This window comes from Phyllobates terribilis, unplaced genomic scaffold, assembly GCF_046119375.1.
Source record: "Phyllobates terribilis strain yellow unplaced genomic scaffold, ASM4611937v1 Scaffold_3__8_contigs__length_932513732, whole genome shotgun sequence".
NCBI classification, from domain to species: Eukaryota; Metazoa; Chordata; class Amphibia; order Anura; family Dendrobatidae; genus Phyllobates; species Phyllobates terribilis.
In genome coordinates, this window is record NW_027362763.1 from 423,571,232 (window position 1) to 423,591,799 (window position 20,568).

At 40.3% G+C, this 20,568-nt stretch overlaps 1 protein-coding gene across 1 annotated transcript in view; it reads left to right on the forward strand.

The window, feature by feature from the left end:
* NT5E (5'-nucleotidase ecto) overlaps positions 1-20,568 on the forward strand; it is a 106,960-nt gene that overhangs the window by 65,044 nt on the left and 21,348 nt on the right. The window contains exons 3-6 of the mRNA XM_073675656.1: positions 6,534-6,722; positions 11,212-11,409; positions 14,527-14,681; positions 18,758-18,866. Of these exons, the coding sequence (XP_073531757.1) occupies positions 6,534-6,722; positions 11,212-11,409; positions 14,527-14,681; positions 18,758-18,866 (651 nt within the window). The remainder of the gene's footprint in view (positions 1-6,533; positions 6,723-11,211; positions 11,410-14,526; positions 14,682-18,757; positions 18,867-20,568) is intronic.

Consider the following 20,568-nt stretch of genomic DNA (forward strand, 5'->3'; position numbering starts at 1 on the left):
GGATCGGGGTGGGAGGCTGCGGGGAAGCAGTATGGGGCTGTGTGATTGTTTAAAAGCCGGCGGCTTTTTACCGCCCGCCGGCTTTTAAACAATCAGGAGAATTCTTTCAAGCTGGGATGGCTTTCTGATGACAGGCTGGATCGCAGCTGAGCGCTGCCATCCAGCTTGTCATCCTTCAGAGACACTGCAGAGCACAGGCATTGTTGGAACTTCCGATTCCGGTATTCGATATTGTAAAAGTATCGGAATTCCGATACCGCGAATATCAGCCGATACCCGATATTTCAGTATCGGAATGCTCAACACTAGTCGTAAACTATCTGCTTGAGAACCTCACACCACATCCACAATGGTGTTTGGGACTAGAAAATCATGAGAGGTGAAAATGCAAAATGCTTTAAAACAGTTGCAAAATGCTCCATAAATGTAGCTGACTTATCCTAAGGCAAGGCTTGTTAAAGGGTGGCACTAGTGTTCAATTCCTCTTCCTCTCTGAAGGAGATATTTGCATATTTAATTTCCCAGAGGAGCATTGCCTGGCCTATAAGTCACCTTACAACAGCTTGGCAATCTCTGCAAGGAGAAGCGTTCTCCATTATAGGCCCTCTAAGAGGCCTCTCACCCACCCAAATCAGACCTCCTACTTTGCACCAATGAAAAGAAACACCCTGGAACACATTTCTGCAAATAGAGTGTCTGGTTTGGCCTCTTATTCTAAGTCATGTGATAAGGCTCGTTAAAGGGAACCTGTCAGCAGGTTTTACTACCATAAACCAAATACATCAATGGTAGGTTGCTGTAGTTAAGAATCAATGCATACCTTAATTTTTGTAATCTTCTTCTTTCAAAAAAATCCTCATTTACCTTTTATGCTAATGAGACGCAAGGGCAGGAGACTTGACCCTGCGCTTACAGCTCTCTGTCTTCTTTCCAGGTTCCCCTGCCTGGTGCCATTCTTTGAGCTCTGATTGACAGATAGCTGTTACTTAAGTGATCTGCCTTTCCCAGCAGAAATCTCACGCAGTCACCGTCACTCTTGTGTCAGTCTTCTTTTCAAAGGGGGAGGCACATGTGTGGCACCCCAGGAGTCCGGTTGCCACAGTGGCATTGCCTCCCTCACAAGGGGTGATGCCATGCCTGGAAGCAAGGAGGGGTCCCCTAATCAGGTTTACTAGCATACAACATTTTCCTGGCTCCAGGCCAGCAAGGGGAGCTCCTCCCCTTAGCAACTGGGATCTGGAGGCGGGGTTAGCAAGAGTTAGTGAGAGGAGTTGAAGTCAGGACGTCGACGAGAAAAGACCTAGGGAGTGGAACTGCATGGCAGTTCACCCCAGAGGAGAGAAGCGCTGAAGAACCAGGCACCGGAGTCCGAGGTTGTGGGGCACTGAAGGCCTAGCAGCAGAAACCGGAGGGCAGGAGACTGCAGGTCTCCTGGCCCCATCAGACGCCCGGAGGCTCAGCAGCACGATAGGGCCCAGCACCGCCACGTGGGAGCGACACTCCAGGAAGGCCCAAGCTGCCTGCTATACGGGTGAGCACAAAGGCGTTTTACTCAGGAATGAGGGCCACAGCATAGCTACAAGCAGCAGGGCCAAAGAGATTAGCGCAAAGGGAAGGCCTACAACTTCACCTGACGAGGTGGATTCCCAACTTGCTTCCAGGCCGCCCAGACCTCTACTACCAGCTAGTACCCATGCCCCGGTTTGCCTAACCACCGCAAGTAAAGATAAGAGGAAACCGCCATTAAGTTGTGGACTGATTATTAACTGCGCCATCCTCTGCACTACACCGCACAGCAACATCTATAAAATCACCACTTCCTGCCCTGGAGCTAAGCTCTGCCTGTGGAGAGCTGAACCAACTCTGCTGCGTCATCATCGGCTCCAGAGGTTCTGCACCGCAGCGGCGGCTCCAAATAGCCGCATACCACAGGTGGCGTCATGAACATTATATAAAAACTATAATCCCCTTTCTCAAATTCCCCTTTTATTGACCGCCCTGGGTCACGAACAAGGTCACCGCCACTATGACATCTCCCCTAGCAACGACCGGCCCGGCTACTGAGTATCCCACGGCCCAGGGGGCGCGTCACATGTATAGCTCCATAGTCCTGATCTCGCTGCATAATTTTAAGTGAGGGAGGCAGTTAACTCAGACAAGAATGACCTATCAATACGGGAACAAAGGACAGCAGTGGGTAGGGAAATATGGAAAGAGGACAGAGAGCTGCAAGTGTAGGGCCAAGTAACATGCACATGCAGCTCATTAGCAGAAAAATTTATTACTTTGGAACACAAAAAAGGATTACAAAAACAAAGGTATGGATTGATTCTGAATTACAGCAACCTAACACAGAGATGAATTTGGATTGTGGTAGTAAAACCTGCTGGCAGATGCCCTTTAACAAATCTTGCCACATGACTAAGGTTAAGAAGTCAAACTAGACACTCAGACTGCTCTCACTATTCGCATCTCTTGTCAATTTCAGCAAAGGACTAAAAAGTCTCTAATTTTACATCATCACTTATGGATGATCTGATAGGGGTTCACAACTTATGACGTAAGCTTACACAGGACCAATGGCCGCACTATCGCCGCCATGAGCTCGGGGTAAGTGATAGCTGAGACTTGGCTGTCACTGTCAGGAGTGGTGCCAGCACCACCCCGGTCCATTTAATCCACTGAATGCCACAGCCAATATTGACAATAAATTAACAGCATATTTTTTCTAAAATAACCATTTCATATGTGAAGTCAAACTTCATCTGCACAGGAAAAGAAATAATGACGAGTGCTGTTACACAAAAAGCTCCAAGGAGACGAGATCCAGAATTTATTAAACTGTATCAGAGAACTTCTCAACAACAACCTTTCACAAGCTTTGATGCAAGTTTACATCATGGTCAGATAGGGGCTCACGACTTATGACGTAAACTTCTTACGATATGCTGATTGTGCGGGCACAGGAGCTGTGCCCTCATGATCGCTGCCGTGAGCTCGGCGTAACTTATAGTTCAGCTCCCAATGTGATGGCAAGGAGTGGTACCTGCAATGCCCCGGACCATTTAGCCCTCTAAATGCTGCTATCGATCGCAACATTAAGAAGGCTAAGGAGTCAAAGGGGCCAATCGTTGCAATGGCAACCCAAGGTCATCATGGTCTGCCAACTATGGCAAGCCTGTTAGACCATGTCCTGAGCTTGGTGTAAGAGGCTTCTGTCAGTGTAACACTGACAGGTACTGTGTAATGCTAGTGCATTGCAATGCATTATACCAGCGATCCGACTACTAAAAGTTGAAGTCCCACAGAGGGAATAAGTAAACAACTACAAAAAAAGTTTACATTTTTTAAAAAATATATAAAAAAAAATCACAAAATAAAAAATAAAAAAATGAAAAGATATCATACTAATAAATACATATATTTATATAAAAACAAAAATAAACAAAAAAAGTACAGTTATTTCGTATCGCCGCGTCAGGAATGACCCTATAAAACTGTCAAACTAGTTAACCCCTTCAGTGAACACCGTAAAAAAATAGATAAAAAACTAGGCAAAAAACTACTTTTTCATCAACAACAAAAAGTGTAATAACATGCATTCAAAATGTCGAAAGGAAATAAAAATGATATAGCTGAAAACGTCATCTTGCCCCGCAAAAAATAAGATGCAATACAGCTCTGTCATTGGAGAAATAAAAAAATTATAGCTTTCAGAATATAGCAACGCAAAAACAATTATTTTTCTAAAAAATAGTTTTTATTGTGTAAAAGCGCTAAATCAGGGATCTCAAATACACAGAGGGCCAAAATTAAAAACTTGAACAAAGTCGCTGGCCAGCCTTAATATTTAAAAAAAAAAGTCTACAACTAAGGAAGTTTTTCCTTATCATCAAATACAGTATAACGATGAACATTTTCATATGGAAAAAAACTTAAAGGGGTTGTCCCATGAACAAAGTACATTTAATTAATAGAGCTTAGAAGAAAATATTGGAATAGTATACTATGTTATATAAGAGCAGTAAAAAGCATATTACCCAGTGGTCTAATTTAAATATGTAATAACAAAGGATAAAAAACTTTGAATAATACAGATAATAAGGTATTATACCAACAAAAGTGTCCCCCAAAGACAGTATGATACCTCCACAGTGAATTCCTCCACAGTACCCTCCATAACGCATGGTATGATGACACTACTGTACCCCCCTCCCGCAATCCTTCTGACAAAGAATGGTGACCCCATCACAGTATAATTTTCCAACTGCAATCCCCACACAGCTATCAATACAGTATAATGGGCCCCATATAGTCCTCCATACAGTATAATGAGCCCCACATAGTGCTCCATACAGTATAATAGGTCCCACATAAAAAAAATACTCACCTCTGCCCATTCACCCACTGCTCCGGTCTCTTCATGGTTTCTTAAGATCCGGTACAGCGGGCATGTTGTAATGACGTAATTGCTTCCTCTGCGCTGAGACGTGAGACGCAGAGGGTGAATGATGGGAGAGGGGGTGCCAGCTAATGATCTTTCCTCCATCATTGCTTTCAACTGTATTAGCATCTAGGATATAGTTGAAAGTAGCGGATGGGAGAACCCGCCGGCATCATGGGCCAAATATACTAGCCCTCCGGACCATATTTGTCTCTCGGGCCAGAGTTTAAAATATGTGCGCTAAAACGTAAAAAAATGTATATAAATGTGATATCACTGCAATCGTACTGACCCGAAGAATAAAACTGCTTTATCACTTTTACAGATGTGGTAAATGTTGTTTATTTACTATCTTGTGGAATATAATGATCTGGTTTAAGGGAATAAAAATTAAAAGTTTGAAAATTGCAAAATTTTCACCCAAATTCTGATATTTTCACAAATAAAAGCAAAAAATATCGACTTAAATTTATAAATATCAAGTACAATGTGTCACAAAAAACAATGTTAGAATCAGTGGGGTACGTTAAAGCGTTCCGGAGTTGTTACTCCATGAATTGACACTGGTTAGAATTGTAAGTTTAGGCCTGGTCAGGAAGGTGAAAACAGGTTGAGGTTAAAAAGTGCAGTTTTCAGTAAAACCTGACATAGGTTTGGATTATTCACACATTTAGGACAAGGAGACAGACAGAAACACATATAAAGACAGATAAGGTCGATTAAAATTGCTGCAAGTGCATGCCAGTGTCATGAGGGTACATACACTTAGGATGTGTTCCCACATGTAGAAAAGTTTAATTTTGTTTGTATGAGTGCACACCAAAAAATCCAATAATAATCTCTTTTTTATGTGTTTTCCTACTTTTTAATGCATTTTGGGTGAGGATTCGACTTTTTTTTATGTTTTATTTTAGTAAAAAACTACTATGATTCCATATGATTTTTCAAAACATCCAATCCAGTTTGCTTGAAATGTTAAAGTATGTTCACATGACGTGATCTGGCTGAATGTTTTGCAGAGTTTTTACAAAATTGTTCTAAAAGGAAGTAAGCTGTCTCAGAAACATCCATTCATTCTTATGGGAATTACGGAAACGCTGTGGCTCAGTCAATCTTGGCTGTTTCTGTGTAACTCCATCTTCAGTAGATTGAAGCTAGGACAGGGCTATTTCCATCTTGGCAATGAGAGGCTCAGAAAGGAATAACCCTTTAAAGTGTAAATAAACCTTTAAAGGTTGCAATGAAATATCATGTTTTTTGATGTATCATTACAAGCAGATCGGTGGGGTCCAGGTCCTCAAACCTCCACCAATCGCTCAAGTCCTCTTGTCTGGGAGATACGCAGCTAAGGAGACTGGAGCACACAGCTTCTACTTGATCTCGCACAGAGCAGGGCACGGATTCGATTGAAAGCACAGGCAGTAATAGACCGCTATGAAGCCTATATTTTCTATTGAACCCATACTCAGCGCTATGTGTGTTCTCAGGTAGGAGCTATGTACTCCTGTCTCCTGAGAAGGGTGGAGGGGGGAGTGATTGGTGTGGGTCTCAGGACACAGACTTCTACCAATCTGCTTGCAATTATAAAGCCGATGAAATATCATGATATTACAAAGGTTTAGTTACTCTTCAAACATTGGCTAAGAGTAGAGAATATGAGAGTAACAAAATAAGTATTAACTACCTTGTTAGTCCACCAATGGTCCCGCAGATTTCTAGCGCTGTCCAACATTGACTACCCACATGTCACCACTGCAACTAGTCACTGTCTTCAGAGGTCACCTGCCCATCGTCCTCGTGTGATAACAAGAAATTGACAAATAATGGTCACCAAATATTTTTGATAACTTCTAGTAGCACTTCCAGAAACCTGACCTATGAGGTATTTAATGCATACCCTGTGGTCAAATTGTCATGATGGAAATTGCCCTTTACGTGAGAATATTGCAGACATAATTATGGGGATGAACATGGAGGTGGCCTTGAAATCAAGCATGTCAGTCTAGGTACGACCTCTAAAGAAAACAAAACATCAAGGAAAGTGCATTGTGTCTGCTTTACTGATTTATTCCTAAATTTTGTTTTTCAGGTCCATATTTGATCTTTGAAGATGAAATAGCTGTGTTACAACTTGAAGTTTCTAAAGTGTTAACCCTTGGTGTAAACAAGGTTATAGCACTGGGACATTCCGGCTTCGAAACTGATAAGCTCATTGCTCAGAAAGTGAGAGGAGTGGATGTAGTAGTCGGAGCACACTCACATACATTTCTTTATACAGGTTAGTAGTAAACGCAGTAACATAAATCGATCTTGGAACCGTGGAATGGACTAATCTTCCACTACTATTATATTTCTTACATCAAAGGGAATCTGTCTGTAGGATCATTTGCATAAAAAAATGTGAATTTCTCTGGAATAAGACATCAGATTGCAGATATCAAGGTATCAATTTATTAAACTTTTTATGACCTACATGCTTAGGACGGCTTAGGAAGGTTGATCCTACTGACAGATGCACTTTAAGGCTTAGATATTCAGATCTCTGCACCTGCTCACAGTTATTATACTAAATCAGTGGTCATGAGCTTTTTGAAAATTTCTAAAGACTGCGCATTTAAAAATAACATTGAACTAATATATAAATATATAGGAGTCTATTTTACATTGCATTTCAATGCATTTCTTTGTTCACCCATGCCTGTACCTTATTGCATTTAGGATGGATTCACACAATAAATAAATAAAACATCATTCTTATTAAAAAAAAAATGTTGCAGCTAAATGTTTGCCAAAAGTGAAAAGAAACTTTGAGATGCACTATACACGTTGCTTTTTTTAGCTGGTGTTTTGTTTTTTTTCTGTGCTTTGTGATTATTGCTTTTTATCAAAAAACACACTATGTTACAGGTATGGCTTGTTTTTTTTACTCACCTTGTAGCCTTTTTCTCTCACAGACCTCCATCATTTTCCTGTCTTCAAAAGATGCATGTGTTAATGTACACAGTAGTAATGTTATCCTAAGGGTATGTGCAGTAATCGCTGCGGATTGGATGCCGCACACTTGCGCTGCGTGCAAACCACAGCGGCACGATGTTGCAGCATAGTGGATGGGATTTCAAGAAATCCCATGCCCACTATGCGTCTCCGTGCTCCTGCGGATCACCCGCGGACACAGACATACGGCGCGTCTTTCCGGACCACAGTATGTCAATTTCTCTTGCAGAGTCGCTAGTTTCCGCAAGAGAAATTAGATCAATACAATGTACAATGAACACATGCGGATTTGTGGCGCCCTGCTGCGCACTGGTGCCACAGAACCCAGAAGGGTGCATGAATGGACTTCTCCACAAGAGGCCCTCACACATTCACACACCTCCACCCTACCACCTCAGACCACCAGAGGGAGCCCGTTAGGGATATATAGATGGAGGGTGGAGCCAGGCAGCTCAGTTTTAGTTTAGTGTTTAGTCAGTCTCTCAGTCAGGGAGAGAGTGTGCTGGCACTTAGACCAGTGAAGAGGCAGCACGCTGGCTGCTGTGATTAGGCGAGCCAAGGAATACAGCACAAGTTGCAGCCTAGTGAGGGCCCAGAGTGTGGCCGAAGGCGAGAGGAGAAGGAAGAAGTAACAAGGGGGCAGAGGAGCGTACCAGGCTCACCCCGAACTATATAGCGGACACCGGGTCCGCGCCTACGGGTTCCCTTTATACCCAGTAGGGACCACCGGATACCCGGAAGACTACAAGTCCCAGGTCGACCAACGCTGACTACCGTACCAGGGCTAGGAGTCACGGAGGCCCCAGCGTCCAGGGAGAGTGATCTCCAAGAGAAGGCCCTACCACCAGGTCAGCAGGTGCAAGAGAGAGAGACAGTAATCAAGCCAGGCCTAGCTCCAGGCAGGTCAGAAGCTTAGCAAGTCAAAGCCACGGATCAGGAGGCCCTATACCCGCTCACTGGGGAGAGTCCAAAAGTGCACCCTTCGTCCGGAGTACCCTGGACCGTGCCTGCCTCATCACCAGTAAAGGTACTGAAGCTTACCCCCGTGTGAGTGTCCGTCTTTCCTCCGGGACCGTCCTGCCGTCTCTCACCAGCATCCACCATCTACCCCTACACTGCCCTAAGGCCCGCTCCACCTGTGGGGAGCCGACCTAACAAAGCTGCCCAAACACCTGCCTCAGAGGACTGTCGCAGCACTGGTAATCCTTACCAGACACCACAGGTGGCGTCACGAACTTTACAAATCCCCTATAAATAATCCCCCTTTTTATTGACCGCCCTGGGCCACGGCTGCCGAGTAACCCCCACGGCCTAGGGGGCGCGTCAGATTCACCTGCGTACAGCCCTTTGGACGCAGCATAGAGTATGCTGCGTTGAAAGCTCTGACAGTACTGACCGTGTGCACATACCCTAAGGATGTCTCTGTATCTTCATTGGATGCTATTTATTTGTACTGATGTGTTTCTGTCTGTACTTCCTATGTCACAATATACAGTCATGGCCAAAAGTTTTGAGAATGACACCAAAATTATATTTTCACATGATCTGCTGGCCTCTGGTTTTTATTAGTGTTTGTCTGATGTTTATATCACATACAGAAATATAATTGCAATCATATTATGAGTACCAATAGGTTATATTGACAGTTAGAATGAATTAATGCAGCAAGTCAATATTTGCAGTGTTGCCCCTTCTTCTTCAAGACACCTGTAATTCTCCCTGGCATGCTCTCAATCAACTTTTGGACCAAATCCTGACTGATAGCAGTCCATTCTTGCATAATCAATGCTTGCATTTTGCCAGAATTTGTTGGTTTTTGTTTGTCCACCCGTCTCTTGATGATTGACCACACGTTCTCAATGGGATTAAGATCTGGGGAGTTTCCAGGTCATGGACCCAAAATCTCTATGTTTTGTTCCATGAGCCATTTAGTTATCACCTTTGCTTTATGGCAAGGTGCTCCATCATGCTGGAAAAGGCATTGTTGGGCGCCAAACTGCTCTTGGACGGTTGGGAGAAGTTGCTCTTGGAGGACATTCTGGTACCATTCTTTATTCATGGCTGTGTTTTTAGGCAAGACTGTGAGTGAGCCGATTCCCTTGGCTGAGAAGCAACCCCACACATGAATGGTTTCAGGATGCTTTACAGTTGGCATGAGACAAGACTGGTGGTAGCGCTCACCTCTTCTTCTCCGAATAAGCTGTTTTCCAGATGTCCCAAACAATCGAAAAGGGGATTCATCAGAGAAAATGACTTTGCCCCAGTCCTCAGCAGTCCACTCCCTGTACCTTTTGCAGAATATCAGTCGGTTCCTGATGTTTTTTCTGGAGAGAAGAGGCTTCTTTGCTGCCCTCCTTGAAACCAGCCCTTGCTCAAAGAGTCTCCGCCTCACAGTGCGTGCAGAAGCACTCACACCAGCCTGCTGACATTCCTGAGCAAGCTCGGCACTGCTGGTAGTCCGATCCCGCAGCTGAAACAGTTTTAAGATACGGTCCTGGCGCTTGCTGGTCTTTCTTGGGCGCCCTGGAGCCTTTTTGACAACAATGGAAGCTCTCTCCTTGAAGTTCTTGATGATGCGATAGATTGTTGACTGAGGTGCAATCTTTGTATCTGCGATACTCTTCCCTGTTAGGCCATTTTTGTGCAGTGCAATGATGGCTGCACGTGTTTCTTTAGAGATAACCATGGTTAACTGAAGAGAAACAATGATACCAAGAACCAGCCTCCTTTTAAAGTGTCCAGTGATGTCATTCTTACTTAATCATGACTGATTGATCGCCAGCCCTGTCCTCATCAACACCCACACCTGTGTTAATGGATCAATCACTAAAACGATGTTAGCTGCTCCTTTTAAGGCAGAACTGCAATTATGTTGAAATGTGTTTTGGGGGTTAAAGTTCATTTTCTGGCAAATATTGACTTTGCAAGTACAGTAATTGCTGTTAAGCTGATCACTCTGACATTCAGGAGTATATGCAAATTGCCATTACAAAAAATGAAGCAGTAAACTTTGGAAAAATTACTATTTGTCTCATTCTCAATACTTTTGGCCATGACTGTAGAAGACATTAATGCCGTGATCTATCAGATGCTGAATGGGTGCCAATTTTCTCCCATAGAAATCAACAGAGATTCCACTTGTCTATACAAATTGTTGCGAAACCAAATGTGTACTGTTCAAGTACTGTTTTTAGGAAGCCTGGTTCTGAAGTATGAAATACTTTGGGACACATGAATCACCCATACAGGACACTATTTGTAATTCATGCTAAGGTGGACAACTTACATAGCACCCATATGGAACAAGCACATGCTCAGGAAAAAGAAAGTAATTATGAAAATTACTCTTGGAGAAGCTGATGTCGCTGTTGATTTTGCAAGTTTTATAATAGTAGCTTGTCAGGAGCAGAGAGGGATGGTTAGAGAGGTGAGCAGATAACTGCTGTATAGAAATCAATGGGCTGGAGAGAGTTGCCTGGGGTGTTAGGAGTTAAGTTAACCTCTCTCCATGAATGTAACTATTGTGCGCTATTGATCAAGGTCTGGGAAGGCACTTGTAGCCAAGCTCCATGGAAATCAGCTGTACACTATGAAAGATAAAAGGTCTCATTTCAGGAGAATGACAGCATATACAAAAAGCAAGTCAATTGCAAACTTGCTTAATTTTATGCTATCCAATTAATTAAAGCAATTTAATAACTTGAGAACACACCTTTAAATGCTATCTTTATATCAGATTCTTTTTTTATATTGGTGAATGTCTATGATTGCAGGCACGCCACCTTCCAATGATGTACCTGTCGAGAAATATCCCTTTATGGTAAATTCTGACGATGGTCGAACTGTGCCAGTTGTTCAAGCATATGCCTTTGGAAAATATCTTGGCTACTTAAATGTTACTTTTGATGCACAAGGAAATGTTTTACAATCTTCTGGAAATCCAATTCTACTTAACAGCAGCATTCCTGAAGGTTAGCAAAATATCTGTTTTTTTTAACTCAGCTAAGATAGCTAAGCCCACATGTTCAGAGCTTCATCTTTGTCCTCCTGAAACTGGGTCAACAGTGCATATGCATTATTCATTTGTAACTGCACATCTAGGAATGTCATGAAATTTGTGTTTGCTGGCATATAAGAAACAAACATATATAAATAAATTAATGCATAAATAAGTATATATTTTGAATAGTGACATTTTATAAAAAAAGCACACCTGGTGAAAGCAAAGATAGCAACAACTAAAAACTAGAGAAATATACATAAAGAAGCTTCAATGGAGAAACTGCATGGCCAAAAGCGTGTTGGTTTATATCCATGCACTTGCAGAACACTTCACTCAAAAACATTGCCTTTAATATTGAGTTGGTCTTTTCTGATGTAAAAGTCTACACTTCGGGAAAGGCTTTCCAACGCAGTTCGGATATGTCTCCGGAGATTCACATCCATTCAACAATGTTAATGAGGCTGGGCACTGGCACAGGCTGAAGAGGTTTGGCTTCCACTCGACATTCCAATTAATGCCAAAGGTTGTTGATGGAGTTGAGGTCTGGTCTCTGGGCAGGTCAGTCAAGTTCAATAAACCATTTTTCAAGGATGTAACTTGTACATGAGGGGCTTTATCATATTGAATTGTTGTCACAACATTAGAAGTATACAAATCTCTTCTATGTATAATATTATACTATGATTATTTTTCACTGCAATTAAGAAACCCAACACAAACCGTAAAAAAGACATCATAATTCCACTTTCTCCAAATGTTACAATGATCATTAATCAGGCAGGAAACATCCTCCTAGAATCTGCCAGACTCTGATATGTTTGCCAAACAAACAATAATGGAGTGTTGTTCATTATAGCTACAATAGGAAAGCTTTAAAAAAATGAACATTTTTATTTGAGTTTCAAAGCAGGTTTACAGGAGGAAGACAGTGAGCATCACACAACTCAGATTAAAAATAGATCATATAGGGTCAGAAGTATATGAATTTAATAGAAAATGTAAAAAAAAAGCTTATTGTGTGATCAAATAACCTCACTGATTGGCATTTGTAATTGAACATTCTGGTTGAAGAGGATAATCAATTCAAAGTCATTATTTATTAAAAAATAGAATTTTTTATGTAATTCCATGCTAAGTATTACTTGTATCATCTTGTGAAATGTCATTAATTTTATTGATGATGAAATTTAACTATTCAAAAAAAAAAACTTGATTAATCATTTCCCTCAAAATGATGTATATGGATGTCACCAGTGGGATTGTGGCTGGGATTGATGACCGTAATCCCACAGTGACTGCCAGAATTGGAGAAAACTTTGATCCCATCAGTTAAACCTGTGATGGACCACAACCTGTAGTGATAGATCTTACTTTATCCTGTCTTTCTGTCTCACTGACTGAAAACCAAAATGTACTGAACCTATTAAAGGTCTCCAGTAGTGATGAGCGAGTATGCCTCATTAAGACTGTTACAGTATATTATGGTATGGTGTTAAAAACTGTCCTCTAGTAGGAGTAAGAGTATGTTTATACCACCCGACTTGCTGTGTTAAACGACTACCCATCAGTTACTTGTTTGCATATCCGCAGTCATTTAATAACCTATTTAGACAGGCTGGCCTTATTTTCTATGTGAATAAAATAATTAGTAATAGATCGTTCTGTGTGCATAGCTGTTAATGATTTCGGCAGCACATGTCTCCGCCTATGAAGAACTTCAGGAGTACAGTCCATGCAGTTCCATCGTACAGGTAGTTCTTGTGACTGAGATGGTGATCCTGTGAAGAAAACATAAAGGCAAGCAATTCCAAAGGGGACACCATGTGAGCAGATGACCCAAATGAGGAGAAGGATACCATGTGTACCATGAGAACCATTGGGAGACTAGCAACAGAATGAACTAAGCAAAAAATTACCGGAGTGCTTACTTTAACAATTATTCTGATTCACTCCACAAGTCACCAGTCTATATAATTTTATTGAACTGTTTGGCAGCAGGTGTTACTACAATGTTTTTTTATATCTTGGATGTCTTATTGTTTTATTTTCTTTCTTGCTTAATCCCATGAAAAAGGCAATGTAAATATTGCATACACATTACAGTATATACAAGTAACCTGGCTGTACAAGTATTAACTTGAACAGGAAATAGAAGTCTTGTCAATTTCAACAGGTTTTAGAATAATAGGTGTGGAGTAGAGATGAGCGAATAATTTCAAGTTGAATTGAATTCAACTCAAATTTTACAAAAGCATAAATTTTCCAAAATGCTGAATTTTTTGTAATTCGTTTTCAAGCAGATTTAACAAAAATGGCGGCTGCTGACCGCCATTTTACTGAAATATAATGGACCATCAAAAGGTTAAAAAATTATTTAGCCTCTCTGCTACTCAACACCACCTGTCCGATCATCGCCGCATCTTCTGATCCCCTTCTGATGTGATGGAATCTTCAGGCCTCTCGCGCTGTGCCAGACTTCCAGGTGACAAGCTGCACATGTGCTTGAAAGGGCACACATCGTGTCATCATGATGCCATTGACCTTCAGCACGGCTGCACAGAATCCTCCCGGGTGCCATGACATCTAGAAGTCTAGCAGAGTGCAAAACGACAGGAGATTCAAATGCAAGTGGTGGTGGGGAATCAGAAGATGGGGCGAGGATCGGACGAGTGGTGGTGGTGAGTAAACGGAGGGGCCAGAGAGGTGAGCAGTAAGGTGATTTTTCTTATTTTTTACATATTACATTCATTATGCTCTAGGCTCTGGCAAGACCCCAGAGCATAATAAGGGACATTAAGTTCACAGAGAATAACTTCTCCGCAAATACAATTTTGCAGGAAAAAACGCGCGAATCAGGAGAATTTGAACTTTGCCTGATCCGCTCATCTCAAGTGAGGAGATTTTAACGCATAGAATTTGGGCAGAATTTAGATTAGATGAGATGAAACGATATATGATCTGCTGAGGTTGAATATAGCAGGTAAAGTTGTATAGCTTGAATAAGTGCAATGTGATACAATGGAAATGCAATTACAATGGAAAATGCCTGTATATTGTGAGACATCTGTGCATATCTCTTTTCCAGATCCAGCACTTTTACTGGAAGTTAACAAATGGAAGGAGCAATTAAATAACTTTTCTGCACAAGAAATTGGAAGAACCTTAGTGTTTCTAAATGGTTCATCTGTGGAGTGTCGATGGCGAGAGTGCAATTTGGGAAATCTGATATGTGATGCTATGGTACGGGGCTATAATATACTGAAAGAGATTTATTTCTTTGTTCTAAAATTATGCATTCACATACACAGAAAGGGCCCAATTCATTATTGCAGTTGTGTCTTTTTTTTCTAGTTTTTCATATTTTAAGCCCACTTTTGCTTCTTTTAATTTGTGCCTTTTTTGAAGTCTATTTTATGTGTTCACTTGTCTTTTGTTTTTTATATTTTTGCCAACATGGCCGTGGTTTTTGTTTTCCAGGTGCTTGCGGTCATTTCATCAATTATAAATCTTTAAAAAGTCGCTATATTTTTGTGACCATGTACTCCAGTGCCCCGTGGAGTGATTTTTGAGCAAATTTTGTGATATTTTAGAAAAACATGCAACTTTTTGCTCTAAAAAGGCAAAAAAAAAAGTAAAAGACAAAATTAAAAAGTCATTTTGCTTTTTCACAAAATTCTTGAACCATGAGCATCATTTTTGATCATTTGGCACAAAAAAACCTTCTGCAACAAAACAAAAAAAGAACATTGATTTAAAAAAAAAGCCACAAATGATGAATTAGATCCCAACAGTTTCAGAATTACAAATGGCAGATTTTACATTCGTCCCAAGTTTAAAGGGAACCTGTCACCATGCAGTACAATCTGCAGTCATCATGTTATAGAACAGGGGGACTTGAATAGATTGATATAATGTTTTGTGAGAAAAGATTCAATATAACTTTTTTGTTCATAATTTAAACCTCTGCTATTTCTGGGATTTTCGGTCCAGCAAGCATTTTTGTGCATGGACTTTTGGAAAGACTTCCTTTGTGAACAACAGCCATGAATACCATTCTTCTGCAGTGTACATCATATTGTGTCATGGAAAACAGTCACCCCGGTTTGACTTTCTACTTCTTTAGCTAACTGCAGTGAACTTGCATGTCAGTTTTTTTGGACCCCTCTCATCAGCAGATGCTCAGGTTTAAGTGTTAACATCCATGGTTGGCCTGGACATCTCTGGGAGATGGTTGCAGTTCCAAAAGTTTAATTAAGATGGATCACTTATGCTATAGTAATCTGACATGATTAAAGCTTTGCTGGTCTTGTAGCCTTCAGCTTTCTTGTGCAAAGAAATTATTTTCTTTCTCAGGTCTTGTGACATGTCTCTTCCATGTGGTACCATTGATAGCATGAAATGGAAAAGATTTTTTTTTGTTGTTAAAGGGGATATCCGGGACTTTAAAAAAAAAAAGGCATGTAGTTGCTAACAGTTGTACCGGCACTGGGCATTGACTGCTCCTGCCAGAGATTCAGCTGCTCCCTATCAACAAAGCAGCAGTTTCTCTTCCTGTTGACAGAGCAGAACTACTGGTGTAATGGTGATTGACAGCTGGCTTCCTCCAGTTAGGCAGAGGGGAGCAAGCTGTCAATCAGCATGACACCAGTTGTCCCACCCAGTCAACAGGAAGAGAAACTGCAGCTCTGTTGATGTGACGTCAGCGGAAGTCTGTGACCGCTCTGTGCCGACGGAGAACAGCACTGGGCACAACAGGCAGGTAGGTAGCAACTACCTGTCTGTTAGAACATAGGCACATTTTTTTTTTTTAAGTCCCGGATATCCCCTTTAAGTAATGCTTTTTTTATTGTCAACTGTTTGCTGAACATCTCTTTAATGAATCATTAGACTTAACTGTGGATGAATTCTTGTTGATTAGAATTTTGCTGTCTAAACTTTAGCTTTGCTCCTAAGACTTTCACTGCGGTGTACTCAGTTTTACAACATGGTCTCTAATGAATTTGTTAGAAAAATTACATTTTTAGATGTGCGAAAAACAAATCTTGTTTACAGTCAATGGTCGTCATTTGTTGGAGTATTTTGTAGCATGGTATCCCATGGAAAATGTTGATTCTGAAAGAAAACTAAAGGTTTTCTGACAAATCTGTTGGGGTGTGCTCATTTATACTGAGCACTATGTGTGAGTGTGTATATGTATATATATATATAGTGGTGTGATAAAGTGTTTTCCCTCTTCCTGATTTCTTATTCATTTGCATGTTTGTCACACTTAAATGTTTCAGATCACAAAACAAATTTATATATTAGACAAAGATAACACAAGTAAACACAAAATGCAGTGATATATATACAGCGATGTGAAAAAGTGATTGCCCCCCTTTAAAACATAAATTAACTGTGGTTTATCACATCTTTGGGAAGCTGAGTTCAATTTTTCTAGCCACACACAGGCTCGATTACTGCCACACCTGTTCTCAATCAAGAAATCACTTAAATAGGACCTGCCTGACAAAGTGAAGTAGACCAAAAGATCCTCAAAAGCTAGAAATCATGCTGCGATCCAAAGAAATTCGGGAACAAATGAAAAACAAAGTAATTGAGATCTATCAGTCTGGAAAAGGTTATAAAGCCATTTCTAAAGCTTTGGGACTCCAGCAAACCACAGTGAGAGCCATGGTTCACAAATGGCGAAAACATGGAACAGTGGTGAACCTTCCCAGGAGTGGCCGATCGACCAAAATTATCCCCAAGAGCGCAGCAGTGACTCATCCAAGAGGTCATAAAAGACCGTACAACAACATCCAAAGAACTGTATGCCTCATTTGAATCAGTTAAGGTCAGTGTTCATGACTCCACCATAAGACAAAGACTGAGAAAAAATGGCATGCCTGGCCGAGTTCCAAGACAAAAACCACTGCTGAGCAAAAAGAACATAAAAGCTCGTCTCAGTTTTGCCTCAAAACATTTTGATGATCACCAAGACTTTTGAGAGAATGCATTGTGAACTTATTAGACAAAAGTTTAACTTTTTGGAAGGTATATGTCCCATCACATCTGGCATAGAAGTAACACAGTATTTCAGAAAAGGAACATCATACCAGTAGTAAAATATGGTGGTGGTAGTGTGATGGTCTGTGGCTGTTTTACTGCTTCAGCACCCGGAAAACTTGCTGTGGTAAATGGAACCATGAATTCTGCTGTCTACCAAAAAATCCTGAAGTAGAATGTCCGGCCTTCTGTTCTTGACCTCAAGCTGAAGCGCACTTGGGTTATTTTGCAGGACAATGATCCAAAACATACCAGCAAGTCCACCTCTGAATGGCTTAAGAAAAACAAAATTAAGATTTTGGAGTGGACTAGTCAAAGTCTTGACTTTAATCCGATTCAGATGCTGTGACGACCTTAAAAAGGCGGTTCATGCTCGGAAACCCTCCAATGGGACTGTATTACAATAATTTTGGAAAGATGAGAGGGTCAAAACTCCTCCAGAGAATTGTAAAAGACCCATTGCCTGTTATTGTAAACGCTTGATTGTAGTTGTTGCTGCTAAGGGTGGCCCAACCAGTTATTAGGTTTAAGGAGCAATCACTTTTTCACACATGGCCCTGTAGGTTTGGATTTCTTTTTCCCTTAATAATAAAGCCTTTCTTTAACAAATGCATTTTGTGTTTATTTGTGTTATCTTTGTCTAATATTTAACATTTTTTGTGATCTGAAACATTTCAGTGTGACAAACATGCAAAAGAATAAGAAATCAGGAAGGGACAAAAACATTTTCACACCGCTGTATAGTTAACACTGAAATTATTCTCTTTTTCAGAAGGGTTTCTGCTTCTATGTAAATATAGCTTTAGCAAGTTATAAATGTAAAGATATAGTACTACATTTACATATCTATGTCGAATGTAAAACATGGCATTTTTTGCTGGTTGTCTCAGGATTATATTCACAAGGTTACCTTGGAGCTTTTTAAGTGATCCCTCTTAGCCAGCAGAGAGAACTGTTTTTCATGCAGCATGTGCCAATATTTCCCCTCCATTTTGAATGTTTGGGGTATTCAGCAAGTACAATTATAGCCTTTAGCTTAGCACTGTTAGAGTTTTGGATAGTTGGGTTAATTTAGAGATTATTCACACAGTGTGGTCAAATTGTTGTTTACACAAAAAACTGAGATATAACTGTACTGTCTGAACATTCATTCGCTCATATATATATTCGCTCATTTGTATTTAATACCTAATGACTCCTAATGACACTACCAATTGACAGGTCATTACTCATTAACAATAATAGGGATTGTGTTTTTGTTTTCTTAGATATATAATAATCTTCGGAATCCTGATGAAGTGAAATGGAATCATGTTTCCATGTGCATCATGAATGGTGGTGGAGTAAGAGCATCGATTGATGAGAAATCCAGTAATGGTATGTGTAAACAATATGTCCATCTTATTAATGGTATACACTAGGTGCATATACAGGAAATTACTACTCTCACTTTAAAACTATAAGGTAAATAGAGTAGCAGTGATTACCTAAGATCTATGGGCTGGACACAGATCTCCCTGAGAATTGACTTCCAGAGCTTATTTTAAATGAAAGGGGGTGTTACCAGTATGAGACATGTAGATCAGGAATGTAGACTGTTAGTCATTATATGTCTCATACTGGTAATAACCCCTTTCAGTTAATATAAGCTCTGGAGACAGATTCTCATGCAGATCAGTGTCCAGCCCATAGATCTTAACACCTCATTTACATATAAGAAACACATAGATTTCTCTAGAATAAGACATCAGATCTCAGATATCAAGGTATTTTATTCAGCTTCCTATGACCTACGTGCCAATATAGACGGCTTAGGAGGGTTGACTGACAAATTCCCTTTAACCTGACAAGTGAAAAAATGATAATTATCTATAGAGTCAATTATAGGTATCAATACAATTATGTGTGTTTAGCTGATTGCTATATGTCTGGGGTGCATATATTTTTATCTTCAATAATGTTTAGACTCCAATAAACATTTGTTTCATGCAGTCAACCCTTTAAGTTGGGAAAGATGGCTATCAGTGTGTACACGTGCCCTTAGGGTCCAAGCTTGCTACTCACATAGATGATGCCTGAGGTGAAAAGTGGAATAGAGATTGTTGCATTAATGGATTATCTTCCTTGGAAGGGTTCTACAATTTGAAAAATCAAGGTTTCTATGTAAAGCTTTGGGCTAAAGAATGGATCCTCATCATGAGCCTTTGACGTGACATGTAGTGGCCTGTACACACAGCACTAGTGTACTTCATGGCTGAGAACCACGAGAGAAAACCACATGAGACTTTATAGCATATTAGTGCAGTATCGTAGTGCCTTTATTTTTAACCGTATAATCGTGTGCTAGAATTGTACAAGCTATTCAGCCAAAAATCACAACACTATGGTAATGTGTAGTGTGATTACTACAGGAGAGATAGTCACCATTAAACAGCAGTAATAAATACAAAGTATTGAAACTTACATGTGTGGGTATCAAGTGATGCAAGTCCAGGTACTATCACCCCTACGCGCGTTTCGGCGCTGTGCCTTCTTCCACACATGTAAGTTTCAATACTTTGTATTTATTACTGCTGTTTAACGGTGACTATCTCTCCTTTTTTGCTGGAAAATCATATTGCCAGGTCAGTTTTACCATATGTTGAAAGTGGTAAATAAAAAAACTAAAAAACATTATGGAATTACACTTATTCTGCAATTTCACCGCACTTGGAATTTTTTTTCCCATTTTCCAGTACACTATGTGGCAGAATGAATGGCGTCATTCAAAAGAACAACTCATCCCGCAAAAAAACAAGCCCTCATATGGCTATATGGCATGAAAAATAAAAAAGTTAGGGCTTTTGGAAGAAGGGGAGGAAAAAACAAAAACGAAAAACATAAAATCGCCCTGGGGTGAAGGGGTTAAAATCATAAAAAACAAGGGCAACATATAATTAGCATGGTCAGATATATAACCATATAAATAGCTGTATTTTCACTCAGGGAAATAAAAATTATTTTATGATTGTTTATACATAATATTCTACAATTCATTGCTAATAAAAATTGCAGTATGTTTTAGAGAACTATATAGAAA